Here is a 21,016-nt window from a genome sequence, read left to right on the forward strand (position 1 = left end):
TTCTTTGAGGCCAACCGATAGTCCTTCTCCATGGCCTCACCGAACTCCTCCCAGACCCGAGTTTTTGCCTCCGCAACCACCCGGGCTGAAGCTCGCTTGGCCCTCCGGTACCTATCAGCTGCCTCCGGAATCCCTCGAGCCAACCAGGCTCGATAGGACTCCCTCTTCAGCTTGACGGCACCCCTTACTCCTGGGGTCCACCACCGGGTTCGGGGATTGCCGCCACGACAGGAGAATATAAATAATAACAATAATAATAATAATAATAATAATAATAATAATAATAATAATAATAATAATAATATTAACAACAACAATAAGAAGAATATAAATAATAACAACAACAACAACAACAATAATAATAATAATAATAATAATAATAATAATAATAATAATAATAATAATAATAAGGTTTTACACAAACTTTTTTTTTTCAAAATGACAAAAATGGAGTTATGTCTATAGTTACTTATGTCTAAAATAATTTTTCAGTAAAAAGATTAAAGCTGCAAATAAAATTTTCATCTCGTTTATAATTTAATAAGCTCAAAGCTTTTTTTTTTTGGGTGATTATTGACGTGCTGTCACGTGACCACAGCCCGTGCCCTGATTCGCCATTGTGGCTCAGTACGGAAGTAGCTGCAGGAAGTTTTGTCTCTTGTGAAAGTCACGTGTTTGTGGTGTTGTACGTGTGTTACAGAAACATGAGCGCGTCGTTAATAGTGCAGAGGTTCGCTGCCCTGAGCGGGGCTCTGGCGGTCACCGCCGGCGCTTATGGAGCTCATGGTGAGCTAAAGATGGATTTGTTTTTTTAAGGATTGTTTTCATAGTGAAAGTCTGAATAACTAACTTCAGCTAAGTAGTGAACTTTGTACAATAATAAAAACTATTAATACTGTGGTTTATAATGTAATTATATGTATCTGTGACTATAATGAATCATTCTGTATATTAAAATCCTATTATTTCTGTTGTAGGGTTCAGGCTGAGTAACAGGAATGAGTACCAGAGAGAGGTGTGTATCATTGTATGTATTATTATACTACAGTGCTGTAGAAATCTCACATCAAAGGTGTTGATTACTTTTCTATAACTGCATTTCTACTATAACACTATTTTAGTTAGTACAGTTATATGACCTGACATTACATGCACTTGTTCCAGTACCTTGTTGTATGTATAGTACAGACTAGACTCATCGACAGGGACTTGCATAGAAGGTGAAAAATATGTTTTAAAAAAGAATCTTTTTTCCTCAGCTCTACAGCACGGCCAATACCTATCATTTCTACCACAGTTTGGCTCTTTTGGGAGCCTCTCGATGCAGGAAACCTGCTCTGGTAAGCGCAATTGCACCTCAAATAACATACAGCTGTTTTATAGACATCTACACATAACAGCATGTTTACAGAAGAACATATGAGAGACTTTTGTTTGCTGGGTTTTTCTGATGCAAATGTTCCCTATTGTAATGTTGCCTTTCTGTTTGTAGGCTGGGGCAATTCTCCTGACAGGCATGGGCTGCTTCTGTGGTCCTCTATACCACCAGGCTTTAACGGGTGATCCCTCCTTTGGCAAGCTGGCACCTGTCGGGGGCGTACTTTTCATTGTTGGCTGGCTTGCTATGGCACTCTGAGCTTTGATCTCCTGGTGGTTGGCAATTACTTTCTGGCAGAGCGTTTAATTTAAGTGTAAAGAGCTGGAGATATGGTGTGGTGGGTGAAGTTGTTTAATCAAGTAAGGAAAATAATGATAAAGCTATAGGATCATACTTTCCTTTTTACAGAAAAAATTATACATATCCAGAACTTGGCCACACAATCAGCACTAGCATTTTTGCCATTATTCCTTAATCATAAACGGCCAATGAGATGACCACCAGGGCACAGAATCTTTGAGATGACCACCAGGGCACAGAATCTTTGAGATGACCACCAGGGCACAGAATCTTTAAAGTGCTAAAAGAATTTAAAGAATTTCAAGTGTTTAAAGAATCTATTGCTATCTGCTTGTTCATTTCCCTATAATGTATTAGCTTATGGATGTCATCCTGATTTTAGAAATGTTTCATTTACGCATTTGAATCACCGATGGATTGAATCCAGGCAAAAAATAAAAAATATATATTTGAACAAAAGCTTGTAATGTGAGTCTAGTCCAGGTGTGTGTATTTTTAAATTGTGATTTAGCACCTTTGTTTCTCAGGAAGAAAAATAAATCTGTCTGAGAAAGTGATTGCCAGATTGACCTTCTGATATTGTGCCGGAGAAGGCTTGGTGAATAAGCTTCACAGGTCAGCTTTGAGATGTCTCAATAACCCTTTGGGGATTGAGCTTGCGAGTAAAATGGCACAAAGCTGTCTATTATTGTCAGTGCTTGTTTTAAAGTGGCCAGAGTTCCAGCATCTCTATATTTAAATGAAGAGAGAAATCTATAGAAGCATTAAATCCTGGATCCCTGACTTTATGCCGAGCACCGGGTTTGGGGACCTTTTAGAAAATTGGTTAATAAATCTCCAGCTCAGAAAGCAAGGCTTTCTCATAAGCATGAAACAGGGGTGGGAGGGGGTTGGTGGGGCTCATATAGACACTGCATGCCCCAATAAACCCTGATAGTCTCTCATAAAACCCTCATTAATTGGGACTATTAACGCCACTGCACAAATCGAGGTCAAGCAATCAAAGCCAATTGAGTCCGCACTGCATCAGGCTTGTGGGTGAGCGCACACTTCCGAGCACAAATAGGACATCTATCTTGAAAATAAGGGTCTCAGCTGATCTAACTACATTTTATAATGATTTTAAATGTCACTGTCACATTTAATTGGGCCTAATTTGAAGTTGAGGTCTCCTGAGGATCTCGGTGTTATAGCAGGGTTATAGAAATTGTACATGGAGGCTGTTTTGATAAGTCTTTTTTTGTTTGTTTTTCTTTGCATTTTTTCTTTTTGCCCTGACATTTTGCTAGTGCAGGAATTGTACTGCCTACTCATTACCCGAGTCAGATCAGTATCTCCTTTTTAAAATCCATAAGGGCATAGCATGCCTCTCTGCTCTGGGTGAACTGCTGTGCTCTTATGGACCATAAACTGTCTCTTCTTTCTTCCTTCAGCTGATTGGGAAGCTTTGCACTGTTTTACATGCCTGGGATTTCGCCATGGTCTTGCGGTCACTCTGTTGTTTGGTTTTTGGGCTATCTCTGTGTGCTGAAGCACAGAGCTGAGCCACAGAATTGTGGGTAATTAAAGTGGTGGCTAAGTTGCTTTTAGCTTAACCACAGTCCGGTATGGTAGGCAGGGCTGCACAAAAGATATCCCTAATTGCATTTCACCTGTCCCTCTATTATCTGCTCTGTCCTGTTCACATACCCATAGACACACATTTCTTTAAGGGAATAATCTTTAACTCTATCTGTACTGCATGTGTAATTACCACAATCAAGGATTTCAGCACGTTTGTCTTTATTGAGATAAGAAAAGAAAACCTATTTACTCAAATTAAGTCTGGAAGTCTAAGGGTCAGTTGTTAATATCGTTTGCGAACATTTATGCCAAACATTTTTGTAGAACCCTTTTAACATTCATTCATTCATACATAAGTAAACTGAAGTAAATATTCAGCTTGGATTTTCTCTTTATGAAAATGTTTGATGTAGAGTTCTGAAATTGTCACCTCGTGTCTCTCTGACATAACTCCAGCACTATATCTGCTCTTAACTTCCCCGATCCCTCTGCTCTAAAGGTGACCATATCCTCTAGAGGGCTTTTATGGCTTGCAGTAAACCGTTCTCAAAGTAAATGCCATATGAACCTGAGATTTAGCGTTTCTAGCTCATCAAATCCGTTATTAAATCCCCACTATATGGTCTGGTGAAATAGTGGCTGTAACTCGATATGCACATTACAGAGACTGTGTAAAAGTTACGATGATGTGTAGGGTTAAAATCAACAAAGCTTACTTGAACTGTTTTACCCTTGGCTACCACTTTGTGTACCTCTACTGCATATTTGGCGAATTAAATTGATTTTAATTTGATTAAATTGATTTTTTTTTTTTTTTTGGGACAAATGAAACAGCCAGATTTACTTTTTCTTGGCATTCAGATCCTTAAGTTTTGGGGGGATCGTTTGTAGGCACACTTCATATGCTAATCCAATTCAAAGTGCTTTACTTAACTAAAAGCAAAGTAAAAGAAGATAAGAAAAGGAAAGACTTGAACTTAAATTAGTTCTTAAAAGAAGTGCAAGCAGAATGTTCTTAAAACATGGGGGGAAGATAAATGTTATAGGTCTATACACACACACACACACACACACACACACACACACACACACACATACACACGCACACTTTTTTCCAGTCTGTTGTTATATTCAGTCTAATGTATATGAATGTTTTTGTACCCAGGCATCTACAGACTTGTCTTGTACATCTACTGGAAAATAAAATTCATTCTTCCGCCTCTTTATTATATTGAAGGATGTGAGAGTGCTGTGAGGTAGGCAGTGTGTTGCAGCTTTGAGGAACTCTCTTTGGCTCTCCCACCACAGAACCAATTATCAGCCCTGCCAGTCTCTCAGATGCCACTTCAAAAGGGTGGCATTTCAAGGTGACACTGCAGTGAATAGGGTTAGGAGATGGGATGCTGCACCCAGCAGTACTTCTGAAGATTTCTTTTGATCACATTTTACTTCATGCTAAAAAAGCGAGGACGAAATTGGGAGTGGAAGAATTTAAAAGCAGTCTGTGGGTTTGCCTGAAAGTGCCTCTGGTGGCTGAAATGGTATTCACGTTCATTTACACTATTGAATGTAAGTCGCACATGAATGACTTGTAAGAAGCTATAGTGGATCATTTAGGCCAAGGATTCTCGATGTGCCAAAAATAACAAGAAGGGCTTTGCAATTTTCACAAAAAAAGTGCAATGCAAAGTTTATATTTGATGAACTCTACAAATTAGGAAAATATTAAAAAGTAATTGTGGCATGTACAAAGGTTTTGACTCTAAGTCGTTACTTAAAAATGCCCCCGTTGGCTGATTTCACAGCTCCAAATACAGCTTTAGCTAAGAGTCTTTTTATTCACCACTTTATAAATGTTCACCCTCTTTTCTTTTCATAATGCATATAGTTCTAAAATATTCCCAAATGCTCAGAAATCCTTTAAGTCTACCTACATATTTTCAACGATGTTGAAGTCAGTGGTCTGTCAGGGTCATTCCCAATGTTGGATTTTAAAGTCTGCTTTGAATTATTGTCCAGCTGTAGTTACCAGTTTCTTTTTAGCTTCGGTTTCTTGATTGACTGACTACTGTATGCTAAATTTCCTTCTGTTCTTCTGTTTTATCCCTGTAATGTTTCCTCTACCACTGGCTGCCACTCAGTCCAAAGCAAAATATATCTGAAAGGTGTAACTTTAAATCAAACATATAATGCTCCTTTTTTTCTCCAAACATAGCTTTGACTGTAACCAGTGAGTTCCATAATTACTTAATTTATATATTGTGCTCTCTATATCAGATGTCTGTATTCTGCAGGTTTCTTTCTGATGACTATTAAATGCACATGATTGCACAAGCACCGCTACACAGCTATACACTTTTGATTAACCCTGTATGTATATCCTGTCCAAACTTATTATACTCGGATATCATTATTCCTAAAGACAAAACAATTCCTAATGAGTTCATATCTTGTACATTTAGTGTTGAGAACTGAAAGTGTGTCCAAACTTTTGCACATAACATAATTACTATACATTTTCTATTCTACTTAAATCAACAAAATCTCTAATTTCGGCCAATAGTGTCCAAACTTTTGCATACAATTAAGTTATTATATTATTAGATTAGATTTTGAATTCTAAATTGACAATAAGTGTCAATGTCAAGAATGTCAACTTTGAATCTAAACACAAACTAAGTGCTGTTAATTATATAGATGATATGAATCTACTTGAAGATAGGCTATAATCAGCACTCTTTAGAGAGTTATTTGGCATTGTTCCTTTGTATGGAGAGTGGTGCAGTTGGCTTAGGAACTTCTGGGAATCTTTCAGGAAGAGCTGGAATCTTTAAAGTGGATCTAGAAGTCTGGGCTTAGCTTCAGCTTGAGTGAGTGAGTGAGAGAGTGTGAGTGAGTGAGTGAGTGAGTGAGTGAGTGAGTGAGTGAGTGAGTGAGAGAGTGTGAGTGAGTGAGTGAGTGAGAGTGAGTGAGTGAGTGTGAGTGAGTGTGAGTGAGTGAGTGTGAAAGTGAGTGAGTGAGTGAGTGTGAGTGAGTGTGAAAGTGAGTGAGTGAGTGAGTGAGTGAGTGTGAGTGAGTGTGAGTGAGTGTGAAAGTGAGTGAGTGAGAGAGTGTGAGTGAGTGAGTGAGTGAGTGAGTGAGTGAGAGAGTGTGAGTGAGTGAGTGTGAGTGAGTGAGTGTGAGTGAGTGAGTGTGAAAGTGAGTGAGTGAGTTAATTATTGTTTATATATATTATATAGTTCTGGAAAATTCTCCTTGTAATGAATGCAAATTATTAGATTTCATGAATGCAAGTGAATATCGAGAAGATGAAGTTAACTGGTACATAAGTGATCTGTCATATATTCTGTATTCATATTTAATACTCATACTGTCTATATTGTATCACATCTGCATTGCCTTGTCTTGTATAATATAGTGTTACGTATTTATATCTGCACTTTTGAGAGTCACCAACAGCTGAAACCAAACTCCTTGTGCGTGTCAACATCAACACACTTGTCTATAAGCCTGATTCTGATCCTGATTGTGTTTTCTGTGCGCATCTAGATGTGGTTAAAACACTACAATCCCAGGATCCTCTGGGGCAGCCGGGATTTCCGGGTTCGGTGTTGCCGTGTGAAGGCGTGTGCCGAGCCGAGGAGACTAGTTGGAAATGACGGGAGCTGTAACCGGATTCCTGATCACGTATCTAAACAAAAGCAACGGGGCATAAGGCACAGAGCTTGGACACTGCGATTTAGGGTGTGTTTGTGTTTAAGTAAGCTCGGCATGAACTATTTAAAGTGATTATCTCGCTAGATTCGAGCACTTGGTCCCACCTGCTCTGACTAGCGTGCCAGCTAATGCTGGACCAAAGCTGTGGAATTTCTTCTGTTCGGTTTTACCGATGAGACTTTTAGCTACTAATGAAACGTGCAGATATTCTCCAGTCGACAGCTCAGCTTTCTCAGCTACATAACCCGGTTTGTTCTGGTCATTCAGACAGCAGTTGGACATCACAGACACAGAGAGCTAGCTTCCTGAAGTGATAAACAATTCTGTAGTATTTGGCAAGTTAGCTGGACATTAGCCGGCTAATTAGTTAGCCACTGTGCTAAGTAGACCGCTCACTGGGTAGTGGAATAATAATAATAATTATTATTATTATTAAAAAGAAATGTCATTAACACAAGCACAGTCTGCATCAGTAACGTTTAGTGGAAGCCGTGATTAACATAGTAGTTGGTGTGTTAATTACCGTTGAACACTACAGAACGCGAACAGACACAGGATTAGTCTAATCCGTATACTACTGTACTAATTAGTATGTGGACATAGTTCACGAGGAGCTTTGTTACCGTGACGACCGGACGATTCTCACGTACTACATAGTACGCTAGTACGCGTGCTGCGTCATATTAGCGTCGTTGCTAAGATGCAATTCTATACACTTAGTTCAAGACCTTGGAAGGAGTTGTTTATGTGAAAAAAAAAACAACAAAGTCTGTTTTATTATTTTTTTATGTAAAATAAATATAGATTATAAATAATTACATGAAAAATTATATATATATATTTGTTTATATTATATATATACAATCTTTTCCTGTGAGCAAGAAAACAGATCATATACAAGATGAAAATCTATTTTAACATGGAAAGGGAATCCTAGGGTTATAATCGCTATGCGTATACTACTGTATTAATGATGATATAATTGTATATTACACTGATATATCACTATACTGACATTGAGTATGATCTTAACTATTGACATCATAAAGCCCCTATTTTTGGCTGGAATGGAAATGTCAAGATGTCCTTTGTTGTCATTGTGCTAAGGAACCCAGCATGCTTTTGTGTTCTCTCAGGTTGGGCTCGATGGAGGTGATCAGGAGCGCAGTGACTCCACGTGCACCGGCACCAGTGAAGCGTGTGTCTGAGGTGGACTTCCGCTCAGGCACGGCGCTTGAGCAGCTGGCCTCGCACGTGCAGGAGCTTGTGCAGCTTGAGCAAGGCGAGTTTGGGGACCAGACTGCACTCGAGGTGCACACAGCCAAAGACTTCATCTTCAACATGCTTGGTGAGAAGAAATTGCTGTTTTTTATTTTTTTAAATAAAATGGAAAGAGATTTATATTTGATACTTGCATAAGGATTAAAACACTTTGGGTCAGATTGTTCTAGAAGGATCATCAACAATACAGTGTTTTGATTGATTAATTGGGATTATTTCCAATAACAGCACCTCCCCAAGAGTGTTATTCCTGTTATACCTCAATATTCTGCGCTTGCTGTTTTCCGTGTAATAATAATGTGTATGTTTCATCCATTTATAGTTACATTTAATGTGTAAATATAACTACATTACAACTATAACTCTTAATAGAAGTCTGTGTCATTTATGGCATATTAATGATGATTTTATTTAATGTATTTGTTTATATATTGTGATACAGCAGTATCAATCTCTTTCTATAATCGTTCATTAAAAAAACATACAGACTTTTACCAGCCTTCACACATCACCTGATATTTGATGACATAACCCATTATGCACAGACACAGAAATGATTGCTGTAATTGGCTTGGGCATTGAATGGCCAATAAAAACCTAATGGATCCTAATGAAACCTAAAGTCCAGCCATACATTATTTCTTGCTCAAATATCCTTTTTATTTTCGAAAATATATATGTTATAACCATATTTTTACCATTAGGCTTAAAAATGGATGACAAATATGAGGCCAAAATAGTTATAGTAAGCAAGTTTATATTTTTTTAAGCGATGTGTATTTTCCAAACATAAGCAGTAAGCATAATTCCAGTAAGCAGTGTGCTGTGTGCAAGTGACCGAGGAATGCAGGGTACAAATTCAACTTAAATTGCATTAAATCTTGTTGTTTTAAACAAAATTATGCTGCAAGATTTTTTGTAACTACATTTAAGTTTTTTGTTATAGGCAACTCTGCAAAAATTCACAGTTTATTTCCATATATTCCCGTTAATTCCCATGGAACGTTTCCAGCCTTGAAAATTCCCGGAATTTTGCAACCCTATACAGAGATCATACAGTGTAAGGAGGAGTTTAACAAACACTGCATTTTGCTCAAATGCACTCAAATGCAGTCAGAGCTAAAGATGGCCAAAATCTTGCTAGTTAAGTGTGCTTGTGACTCGCTACAAACATAATAAAATGGACACAAGTCCAATCGGTTCAGTTTGTGATCGGATATCGACTGTCAAAATGTCCACAATGAATTGGTAACATCATTATCATCGAAATCGATGAGGATTTGCACAATGAATTCAAATAAATGTTTTAACACCATTGTTGTAATGAAGATACAAATGATTTCATTAAAAAAAATCTATAAAAGCTATTGTAAATGTTTAACCAGTATGAAGGAAAGAAACTCTGGCATCCACACTGCTGCCCTTAGATAAAAAAAAAACCCTCACCAAGATAAACAGGCAGCCCTACACCAGGGACTAAGCTCACAGCAGAGGAAGGTGGAAATATCACTTCAGTGATATGGCTTTGGTACGAGTTTAAGACAGACGAACAAGTAAACTGTAGAACGTAATGCTGCACTCCACTTGCCGGCTAAGTGGGAAATTTAATTCACCTCACAGATAAAGAAATATGGACACATCTGTGATTGTTTTTTGTTAGCGGTAATATTGCTAAAAACGTAGTGGCCATTTATTCTGATTAGAGATGTATAAATGCATTGCTTAAGAACTGTTTCTAAATTGAGAATTGCGCACAAATGTAAAAAAAAAAAAAAAAAAATGATTTAAAAATCTTTTTTTCTTTTTGGTCAAACACAAGCTATTTTCCTGGTTGCTGATCTACATGACCAAAACAGCAAGTGCTAACTAAATTCAGACTGCAGAATCCATCAGTACCTTCAGAAACAGCTAAAGACCCACCTCTTCCATGAACGCTTAACTAAGAGAAACACAAATACGTGAATAAATAAGTAAAATCTCTTAAATCAATACGCTGTGCACTTTTCTCGTTTAGCACACAGTTAGTTGTCCTTGTTTTGTCCTCTGCTGGATATATCGCTTTGCTTGTTTTTCCTCATTCTTAAGTCGCTCTGGATAAAAGCATCTGCTAAATGAATAAATGGAAATGCAAAAATGTAACAGCAAAGTTGTTGTAGTCGAGTCGCGAAAGTAGAGTTAGCAGATCATCCTTCACTGAAACCAGAACAAACTCTGTAAATGTGATTCTTTCCATTCTTTAAACTTTTTTGTGTAGGTTAAAATGCTATATTTGTCAAAATGTGAGCGTTTTCCCCCGACTGCCACACACACACACACACACTGTGTTTAATAAACACACTTCACTACCAGTGTCTCAGGTTTAAAGTCTAAATAGTGACATATAGGTTTTGTCTCAGTGATGATATTGTCACACACATTAGTGTTCTCTTTGTTAAGGTGATCTCCTGTGACCAATAGGTGGCACTGCTCTGCTCTCATCCTCTTTCTTTCTCTCTGACAGCACCACTAGTTCTCTCTGTCTCTCAATTTATAAAGTAAATCTCACTCCTGAATATTCGCTTTTTCTCATTATCCCGCCCACGCACATGGGGTGACTGTCATCCTTCCTGCCTTCCCTCCTCACTGTGACAATAAGATGAGATACGTGCTGAAGCTCTTTATAGTTCTGTTCCATCTGAAAAGATCAAAACCACCCATAATGTTGTCAAACACTGGATTAGTTCACTGACAGCTTCTCTGCATCTGGCTCAGCCTCCATCTCTCTCTCTCTCTCTCTCATTTTCTCTCTCTCCCTTTGTCTCTCAGCCATCTCTCTCTCTCTCTCTCTCTCTCTCTCTCTCTCTCTCTCTCTCTCTCTCTCTCTCTCCCTTTGTCTCTCAGCCATCTCTCTCTCTCTCTCTCTCGTGCTCTCTCTCTCCCTTTGTCTCTCAGCCATCTCTCTCTCTCAGCCATCTCTGCCCATCTCTCTCTCTCTCTCTGTGACATTTTCTCTTTGTCCTGTCTGTCTCATTGTCGCCTCGAGTTTTCCCACATAATCCGTCTTATGTTTTCCGTTCTCCGCCTGCTGGAGAGATTTATTTATCTCCTGTATGCCGAGTGTTTCTTTTTATCCACCCCACCCCCGAGGGTGCAAACAGATTTCCATTTTTTTTGTTGTTGTTTTTTAAAACATTGTTCCACTCATATCTCTATACGTTATTTGTTCAGCATTTGTGCCCTCCCATTTTCCAGTCGATCAGTGTCTGGAAACTAAGTGAAGATCTTACTCGAGGCTGCATCATTCTACTCCATACTGACTCCTCGTTGGGTTGGTTGCTGTTTAATGATTCAAAATTAGTTTTAATATTGAACAGATCAAACAGGCTTCGGTGCTGTTTTTAGGCTGATGGGTGCAATTACTTTAGATCTGTACTCGCTTGCGGTCAGAAATAGATAAAGTATAAGATTAGAAACATGAGCTGTCTGTTTTTGGTCCAGATTTTCTCTGAAAGAGACACATTAAAGTTTATATAGTCTTTCTATAGTCTGTGTAATATTCTATAGTCTCTCATCCTGAATTTATTCAGATGATGAAAGGCAGCAAAAACATTTGCATTATCCGCCAGCACGCTCTACCTCACAGCAACTTCCCTTACAGACATTAACATAATCTCACTATGTTTATCTGTGAAATAAAGTCAAGCACTCGGCTCTTTTCTCCCAGAAGGACTCATTATACTGTAGCAGCATGATAACACTATTAGCCTCGGTGACTAAGGGAGGGCTCAAAAGGCAGCTAAGCAGCTGGACTTCTGTCCTTGCAGGTTATTAGGTAAGAAAAAAAAATCAATAAATAACCCCAAGGACAGCGAACTATGCCCAGGTGTCATTTAGGGATCTGCTGCATGTTTGGTCAGCGGAGTCAAGTAATGATGCTGAATGTTTTGACAAGATCTCGTCCTGCTCCAACAGCACGGCATTAGAGACGAGTCTCACCGTCTGAGAGCACAAAGTAAAATATTCTCTATTCTCTGTAGAACGACACAACAGCATGTCGATGCCTAGATTCAGATTCCAAGCACATTGCCATTGTTATCTGAGCTACTGAAAAAAAGTAACCGGCTTCGCTGTAACAGCTTATTTACGAGATCATATTCTGAGAATTCAAATGTTAGTGTAAGGGGGGAAAAAACAACAAAGCATTCGTGAGAGCCGCGACCTCATTGGCACCATCTTGTTCCAGAGAAACGACAACAGAGCTTTAAATATGGTTTAAAAAATGTTTATTCAGATGTGAATGAAAATTGTTGGTTTTGTTCAGCCATCTGTGTAACAATAACATGTAAGTCAGAGCAGCACTAGATAATTAGCTTAAGAGCTGTTCACGCTTTAACATCCTATAATTACACACAGATTTTCTTTACTGTGCAAATGTTTATTCTAGGGCTCCCCCCCTGGCTTTTTTATTTTTATTTTAAACTCCTCCATAAAATCACAATCTTTTATGCAGTGTTGCAACTGCTGGTCCAAACACTAGCTTCGACTATCGATTGGTGTTTCCAGTTGAGTATCAAGCTACAATCATGTTTCACAATCTTGTTTCATAATCAACCATAATTGTTTCTTACCGCAGTACAGAATTGTAGAACGCGGTGTGTGAGTGTGGCGGAAGTCTCGGGAGACAAGTTCTCGCTGTGTGTGTGTGTGTGTGTGTGTGTGTGGGGCACGATTACAGTGATCTCAAACACAAGTCCTAAAACAAAGTCCAAATTTCTCGGTTAACTCCTAAAACAAAGTTCAATAGAAAACAAGAGCTTCTGTCTTTATTCACCAGTTTCCTGTAACATTGAAGAACAAGTAAGATACAATAATTAATAAGAAATCCAGTGGAGAAACTGAGTTCAGTGTGAGCTGAGCGTACAGATGAGGAGGTGAAAGCACCGGGCAGACTAAAGGCAAACATGTATATATGTAAGGCAAACAAAGTTAATCCACTTTCTAGGTAATTTAGGAAACTATTAGCCACGGTTATAAAATTCATGTTTTTTCCAACTGAGGATCACATGTCAGTCAGGGGGGATTTTTGTGTTAGAGTATATTGGTAAAATAATTTATTGCAACTTATTTAATTCATATTTTGTAATGAGTATTTATAATACTAATTATAATAATTATTATTGTTGTTGTTGCCATTTTATTTTATGCACTCGAGTGGGCCGAGTGAGTCACCGGGCTGAGTTCACACTCCTGAGCATGTGTCATGTGTGTAATTAGGATCAGACAGTACCAGAAAGTGTGATTACAGAGTAACACCCTGGCATCCATAATTGTGCTTACTGCCGTGATGCTTTGTGGTGAGTAATACTGTGCATGACATTCTGATTCTTTCCTATCATAACTCAGCCATAACTTGACCTGAAACAGCTGAGCAACGAGTGACTGAAAGAATAAATGTGCATCAAATGGCAGCTCCGCTTTTGGTTCTGGATAAAAAAAACCTCTTCACTTTGGTCTGTTTATTGACACACACGTGTTAACCTGCATATCTCATAAGGAGTTAAATGCATTTCCTCATCTCTTTGTTTAAGTAGGTTAGATGAATCTAGTTAGAGAGATGGAGTAGTCACGGAGTTGAGATAAAACTGATTTTACGTCTCATAGGGGACACATTTGCATAATTACATTGGTGCATATGCATATTATGCCATGATGGACATAATTTGGTGCTGACAGGCTGTGCGCTTAGACCTGAAGCTAAAGACTGTAAAAAGACATATTCTAACTATGCAGCGCTTCCACTCCGTTACAGAAAGCTCACTAATCCTCAGATAATTTAAACTCTACCTTCAGATACGAGGAAGGAAAGACGACAGGGCACGCTGTTACAGATAAATAATCAATGATGGGTTAGTGCCATGCAGCTTCATGTAAAAAGCTGAGATACAATCCTGTTATAAAAAAGCAACATATTTATAACGTAATATAAAATTATGGAACATCCGTTAGATAGATTGGTTCCTGTTATCATTATGAACTAATGCACGAATATAAATATTGTCAGTGTTTATATAGATAATGAATTCGCTCCTCACCGATCAAAGAAAAAAACAACAACCGTGCTGTTGTATGAAATGTTTTCTACAGAAGTTTAAGTGTGGAAGATGATCCCCTCTACTCCTCTATGAAACTTCAGACAGCTTCAGCATCACTGCGTATATAATGTGTAGTAAAACAGGGCATAAGACTGACTGTCACATTTGAAGAAAAAAGGTGTCAATGCCAAGAGTTGCTAAGTTAATTTACAGTCTGCACAAATCCATCACCCACTTCCTCCATGCTTGGTAGATTTTTAGTGGAACAAAGAGGCAAAATGACTAAGTTTGTGTGTATAAAGCTATTACACTGAGATGAGCTTTTTTTTTTTTTTACTCATCTACTCTCCATTTTCTGCTCTCCGTATCTCACTCACAAGATAAACTGAACATACCTGAATGAGGGCCTTGTTACAGCACTACCCTTCTGCAAGGCCTGGTTTCCCTTGACTATTCATTTCTCCTCCTATTATCCTTTTATCTTACTTGAGAATACGCTGTCTATGTTTTTCAGGCAGAGGGATATGCACATCTCAACAACATAATCATATCATCTGTGTATGTGATAAATATGCTATGTTAAATATACCGTACCTTTTACTTATACTACAGCGTTGTTGAATACTCAAATCTTATTAGTTAAAAGGTGTTGATTGATTTTCAGTAACTGCAGTTCTGCCAATGGTGCTGGCTATAATTCAGATCACGGGTTTATATCAATGTGGCCGTTTTTAATAGGTTATTGTTACTATAGTAACGGTTTAGTTTTTATTTTACGAAAGGACAGCGGAAAAACTGCCATCTGTGTGTGTGTGTATTTTTTTTAAAGTAAACTCAAGAACTACATTTTCACAGCCATCCCACAACATTAATTGTAACTAAAATTGTCTAAAAGGTATGACGTCATTCATTAGTAAATAAAACTAATAATTGTTGGCAAATTGCTGCGGTATAAGAGCAATAGAGCAATCAACTCAACTTATTGAGTTGATTTAAGTTACTGATCTATAAAGTATTATTTTATTAGCTCAGAGTGGTGCAGACGGGCAAGAAGGGGCAGGTTAGACTTTCTCATCTTTAAACATATTACATGCTGGTTAGTTTGTTGCCTGGACTTGTGGTTCAGCTGATATTTCCGCAGAGTGCACACAGACATGGTGACTAGCCAGGAGAAATGAATGTAACCTTACGATATTGCATCTAAAGTATCTGCTTATTTCATGGTACAATGATCAAATAAAAAGAAAAGGACTTTTTTTTTTCTATTTACATGCTACTGTATACTTCACAGCATGTTTGCTCTCACACTCTTTACCACTCTTTTTCTATTTTCCCTTTTAAGCTCCATCTTTTCACACTTATTCACACATGCAGGAAAAGTTTTACACCCACACCTTTATCACTGGGTGGAACAAGGTTCACACGCTGATTTACTTTGCACATAATTAAATGAGTGAAATTATATTAGAAGATGCTTGATGGATTTCAGTGTCTCTCACATGTATATCTATTGTGTCCTGTTAACATGGAAAGTCTCTGGAGCTTTTGTTAGACTTCAAAATGACTTTATCTTTTCCAAAGGCTGGCAAAATTCTGAAAACCATACTGTTCAGTGAAATTTTGCCTTGGGTTGTGAAAGGCTGACATTTAAAGCATAAAGTTCAAGGCAATTGGATTCAAACCCTAGTGATAATGTCATTGAACATTCTGTACCATGCTTCATTCAGAGGCAGAGTTCTTTTTTCTCCCAATGTGTAATAAATGCATTGTCTGACTCACTTCATGTATCTTCTCTCAGGCCTGGTCCAGAAGGTGGACAAGAGGCTCCCAGTCGCAAATGAGTACCTGCTTTTGTCCGGTGGCGCCAGAGAGGGTGTTCTTGATCTGAACCCAGAGGAGCTGGGTGACTATGTCAGAGGTGTGGACTTTGACCTGGACTTCACGCTTCTGGTGCCTGCCCTCAAACTGCACGACCGCAATCAACCTGTAACTCTAGATATGCGCCAGTCTCCGCCGTGCCACTCCTGGCTCAGCTTACGGCTTTGCGACCCAGGCATGCTAGCCCGATGGGGGATCTGCTGCGAAGACGAACCTAACATTCAGCGCCAGGAAGATGGTGAAGAGGAAGAAGGTGGTTCCATATTGGGCTCAATTCCTTCCCTCCATTCTCCGCAGTCCTTGGATGGATGTTACTTCTCACCCCTGCTGGTCACGGAATGGTTCTGGAACGTAGTTGGCACAGCAGTGGAGGAGCTAAAGCGGCACCCTCAGAGAGGGATTCCAGTTCCGGATCGCGTGGAACGCAATGGACCTTTGACGACGCTGATCCTCAAAGCAGGCACCAGCCGTGTCCTCTATGATCTCTTACCCGTTGTGTCGTTTCGAGGCTGGCCAGCTGTAGCACAAAGCTGGCTCACTACCAATCACTTCTGGGACGGAAAAATCACAGAGGAGGAGGCAATCAGTGGGTTTTATCTCCTGCCTTGCTGCTCCCCAACAGCTGTCTCCGCTTCCAGACCAGACCGTGAATGGAGACTGGCCTTTTCTCGTAGTGAGGTCCAGTTGAAGAAGTGTGTGCCTTTTCCTATGGCCGCAGCCTTCCAGGCAGCCAAAGCTGTTGTGTCCAGACTGTTGGCACGCCCTCGTACTGGTCTTAGCCTTTACCACTTACGCACTCTACTCTTCTGGGCTTGTGATCGCTTACCTGCTGCCTACTTGAGCTGTTCAGAGCAAGAGACACCAGCCCGTCTGTTCCTGGGTCTCCTGGATGACCTGGCACACTGTGTGCTGGGTAAAAACTGCCCCAACTATTTCCTCCCTCAGTACAACATGTTGGAACATCTTACTGACAATGCAGCTCTGCTGGTTGCCCGGAAACTAGCACACTTGCGCTCGGATCCAGCTGAACATTTGCGTGCGGCATTGGAGCAAGCTCGGCAGGCATGCCAGTTGAAACGAGAAGCTGCTGGAACGAGTAACGGGCATGGGGCATCATCGCCAAGCTTGGGCCCTTCCAAAGCCACCTCCCCGCAAGATGATCGTCTAGCCCAGAGACTGCAGCAGCTGGTTACGGAAAACCCTGGCAAGTCTATTTCGGTCTTCCTCAACCCAGACGACGTGACGAGACCACACTTTCGCATTGATGATAAGTTCTACTGAATTGGAGGAGCCCCAGCAAGAGCACCATACACTGCCTGAGGAATAAATAACGCCCCTCCTTCTTCCTTTATCCACTGAAGTAAAGCTAATATTCAAAGTTAAGAGCACACCCACACACTCCTTCACTGTGCATTGTGCTGTACTGTAATAAAGCCCTCACATGCAGGCTGGGCATAATCAGTGATCTATTTTGGCCAACGCTACAGTCTGCAAGCCAGCTCTGCGAAATATGATTAAGCTGCTACTAGAGAGACCATCTGTCCCAAATCAAGTCTGCTGTCAGCTACATGGCTGTTGCTACCGAAAGAAAAAAAAGAAGTCACCAAATGGAGGAAGGCCCATGAGCGGCTGTTTTGGGATCTTGTATGCCATTTGATGAGAGGCCTTGAAGCTGTATTGCTCAGTGAAATCTTAATCCTGCAATCTGTATTGGATTATATTATCTTGCACAGCCTGAAACACTAGTTCAGTTAAGGGATTTAAATCCCGCTACATAATGCTGAAGATTTTTTTCTTTCTGTTATATACTGGTAAGCAGGAAGGTGGGCAGTGATCTACTCCAAGGTATATTTCAAATCACTGGATGTTGAATGTTTTTATTGCAAAGAAATATGATGGACTTTAACACTGAATATGCTTTTTTTTCTTCACTCCTCTACTTTTATCTCTTAATCATCTCGTTCTCTTTCTCAGGTACTTTTTGTTGCGAAGATGAAGGCATTTCCAGTGTGTATGGTATTGCCTCTGTGCCTCCTACTATTTTATGTGTCTCAAATGACAGACAACAGTTAAAAGGCAGCCTTAGGCCCGCAAGCCATGATGGCTAGGTGATAAGAGAGAGGATGAGATAAAGGTCTAGTGAGTCTCCAGTGCATTACTTTAAGTCAGCCTGTCTTACACAAGACTAGACTGAACCCCCTAACTGCACTAAAGCTATATTTAGGAAAAGCCACGGGCCTGAAGCTTGTCAAAACTTTAGTTTTCTTACAACAGCATCAGGAATTGGTGCATTTTTTTTGACACACTTTTGTTTACCTGCATTCAATCAACTACAGAGCGAAATTCTGCTAGTGGCACAAATAAACAAGTTCTGATTTGACTACTCTGAAGAAGAAATGACAATACGTCTGCCTGTCAACAGATCATTTATTATATTTGGTAAAGTGTCCTATAATTGTGTATGATGATTTTTTTGGTTTAGCTTTTGACACTGATTTGCTGATTTGCTCTCAGCTTGGTGCTTAATTATACTGTATTCTCTACAATATAGATGTATGTATCGTAAATTTCACGCTCATATTTTTTGCTACCAAAAACGGTGTGCGTGTGTGAGACAGCTCATAAATACAGAAGCTCCTGTTAATGTGTTTTGAATTACCCTGTTGTATCTGTTTAGTTTCATCAGCTAAGCTAATTATGATAATCGCGAGAGAGGGTGATAATAGTACACATGTGATGCAAAAGATCTGCAGACATATTGGCAAACGCCTGCGTATGTGGTATCGGGTAAGATCTTTCTTCACAGATGTGCCGTGGTTGCTTTGGGATGGATGACTGAATGGAGGGATGAATGTAGTTAGAAAGCCAGCAGCAGTCTCCTCTGGCAGATTAGCCAGAAGTGATGGAGCACCTGGGAGTTCAGACAGCTGCTTCTCTCTCTCTCTCTTCCCCTCCCTCCCTCAATGTCTTGCTCATCCTCATTTTTCTCTTTTATCCATTTCTCTCCATCATAGAAATAAACGCGGCACAATTTTTCTTTCATTTTGAGATTGACGCATCCCAAAATGTATCCAGAGAGCAGAAGTCACGCTCTTGAACGATGTGTACTAAAAAAAAAACAGGCTCGTCATGATTATGTCTTCTTTTCTGAATAGCTGTAAATTGCTTGTAAGTGTCATAGATTTGGTAGGTTGAAGTCATGCACTTGAGAGATCTGATACTACTGAATAGACTGAAAGCACACAACTGTCATATACAGTAAAACGTAAAAGAAAAAAAAAAAAAAAGAAACCAAAGGATGAGTTTAGATCACGCTCGGATACTGCAGAATGTAACGGAGGTATAACGTATTGCTAAAACAGGCTCTTTAAATAGGCTTGAATCGTGTACACTATTTATATAAGTGTTTATAACATTTCAGACCGTTAATGTATGTGTTTTCTTCAAGTCTGATCACTGTACCGTACAATGCCTAATCTCGTATGAACAATCGTCCTATGCAATTTTGCTGTGTGTGTTGGGAGCGTATCTGTTTTAGTGAAATATGAGCCCTTGCCCTGGCTGCGGTAATTACCAAGAAAATTTCATACAGAGGAAAAATGATCACAGTGGCACAAATCGAACAGTTTCTGCCTCAGGGGATGACAGGATGTTCTAATAGCCACAATTTGGATGTGATAACTTTATAAAAACCAAAGCTTAGAACCATCGCTACTTTCCCCTTCTTTGCAGTCATTTCATGTTGACAAAGCAGGGCTGTAATTTTTATCAAACAGGCAGTTATTAAAGTGACTGTACAGCAACGTGGCCGTAATGCAAGAGACTGAACAACGATAACGAATGTATACACGTTTTATGTTGAAAATTACTTTTCATTTCAATGAATCTGGATGGAAAACAAGACTAAAATAAATTTGTGCAGTGATATGTAAAGGAGTTTATATTGCATATATTTCTTGTATCAAATGATTTACTGATTTCTGTGTGTGTGTGTGTGTATTTTGCTGTAATGCACTAAAGGCATTTTGGTTGGGTTATTATTTATCTTTTTAATCATGTGCGATACTGTTAATCGTAGCATGAAATAAAATATTATATCAGAAAATGAGTGTGTGGACAATGTTATCACACCAACACATCATATTAGTGTGCATCCATGGTTTGAATAATGGGTTCAAGGGATCACCAGGGGTATGATGATTTAGTTTCATTATTATTATTATTATTTATAAGTAACCATAGATATATCCAAGACATATAAATATATTATTGTACAATTTTAAATGATGTGGCTAATATCTGAATACTTTGGATCAGATTGTGTTTGTAGAATAAATCTGGAGTTAAAGGATCGCTGCTTGCACCCAGTTAAAAAAGAGGTCCTGGGTGCAAAAAACTTTGAGAACCTCTGGTGTACATGACCTATTATTTTCAATAATATACCTTTTTTAGACGTTTGTCTTTTCCTAATAACTTGCCTGTGCTGATTTTATACAGGAGAAATAGAAATTGGGACCAGTTGTGGCTGCAGTGCCATATTGCACCAAGAGGGGATGCTGTGGTACAGCACATCGCAGCCTCTGTCCTGCAGCTCTGCTTTAATCAGATAACCAGGCTGGTGCTAAATGCATAGGCAAGGGTATAACGGACAGTATAGCAGAGGATTGCAACATGTGTTCTCATTAGTGTGCATTAGGGTATCTTTTATTTTTCAATATTTATATCATGCCCACGTCACTCACTTCCTCATACGACTCATGTCCATACTGGTACTAGTCAATGCAACTAGTCAATTTTTAGAACTCCAAAAAAAAAATAAATAAGCACA

At 39.2% G+C, this 21,016-nt stretch overlaps 2 protein-coding genes across 3 annotated transcripts; both read left to right on the forward strand.

The window, feature by feature from the left end:
* The first annotated feature begins 635 nt into the window (after positions 1–635).
* On the forward strand, positions 636–2,137 carry tmem256 (transmembrane protein 256). Its single transcript, XM_060874779.1, has 4 exons — positions 636–786; positions 978–1,015; positions 1,260–1,340; positions 1,493–2,137. Exons 1-4 carry the CDS (start codon positions 705–707, stop codon positions 1,634–1,636), a joined length of 345 nt encoding a protein of 114 aa, XP_060730762.1. The 5' UTR covers positions 636–704; the 3' UTR covers positions 1,637–2,137.
* A 4,658-nt stretch (positions 2,138–6,795) lies between these two features.
* On the forward strand, positions 6,796–20,293 carry tmem102 (transmembrane protein 102). Of its 2 annotated transcripts, XR_009648766.1 has the most exons (4): positions 6,796–6,985; positions 8,095–8,306; positions 16,109–18,033; positions 18,163–20,293. XR_009648766.1 is itself a non-coding variant. In XM_060874780.1 (3 exons), the coding sequence occupies exons 2-3, from the start codon at positions 8,105–8,107 to the stop codon at positions 17,467–17,469; spliced, it is 1,563 nt and encodes a 520-aa protein (XP_060730763.1). In that variant the 5' UTR covers positions 6,796–6,985; positions 8,095–8,104; the 3' UTR covers positions 17,470–20,293. The 2 variants fall into 2 exon arrangements, 1 of the variants encoding a protein (XP_060730763.1); XM_060874780.1 differs by having other exon boundaries at positions 16,109–20,293.
* The last annotated feature ends 723 nt before the right edge of the window (positions 20,294–21,016 follow it).

This window comes from Tachysurus vachellii, chromosome 7, assembly GCF_030014155.1.
Source record: "Tachysurus vachellii isolate PV-2020 chromosome 7, HZAU_Pvac_v1, whole genome shotgun sequence".
In the NCBI taxonomy this organism is placed as follows: domain Eukaryota; kingdom Metazoa; phylum Chordata; class Actinopteri; order Siluriformes; family Bagridae; genus Tachysurus; species Tachysurus vachellii.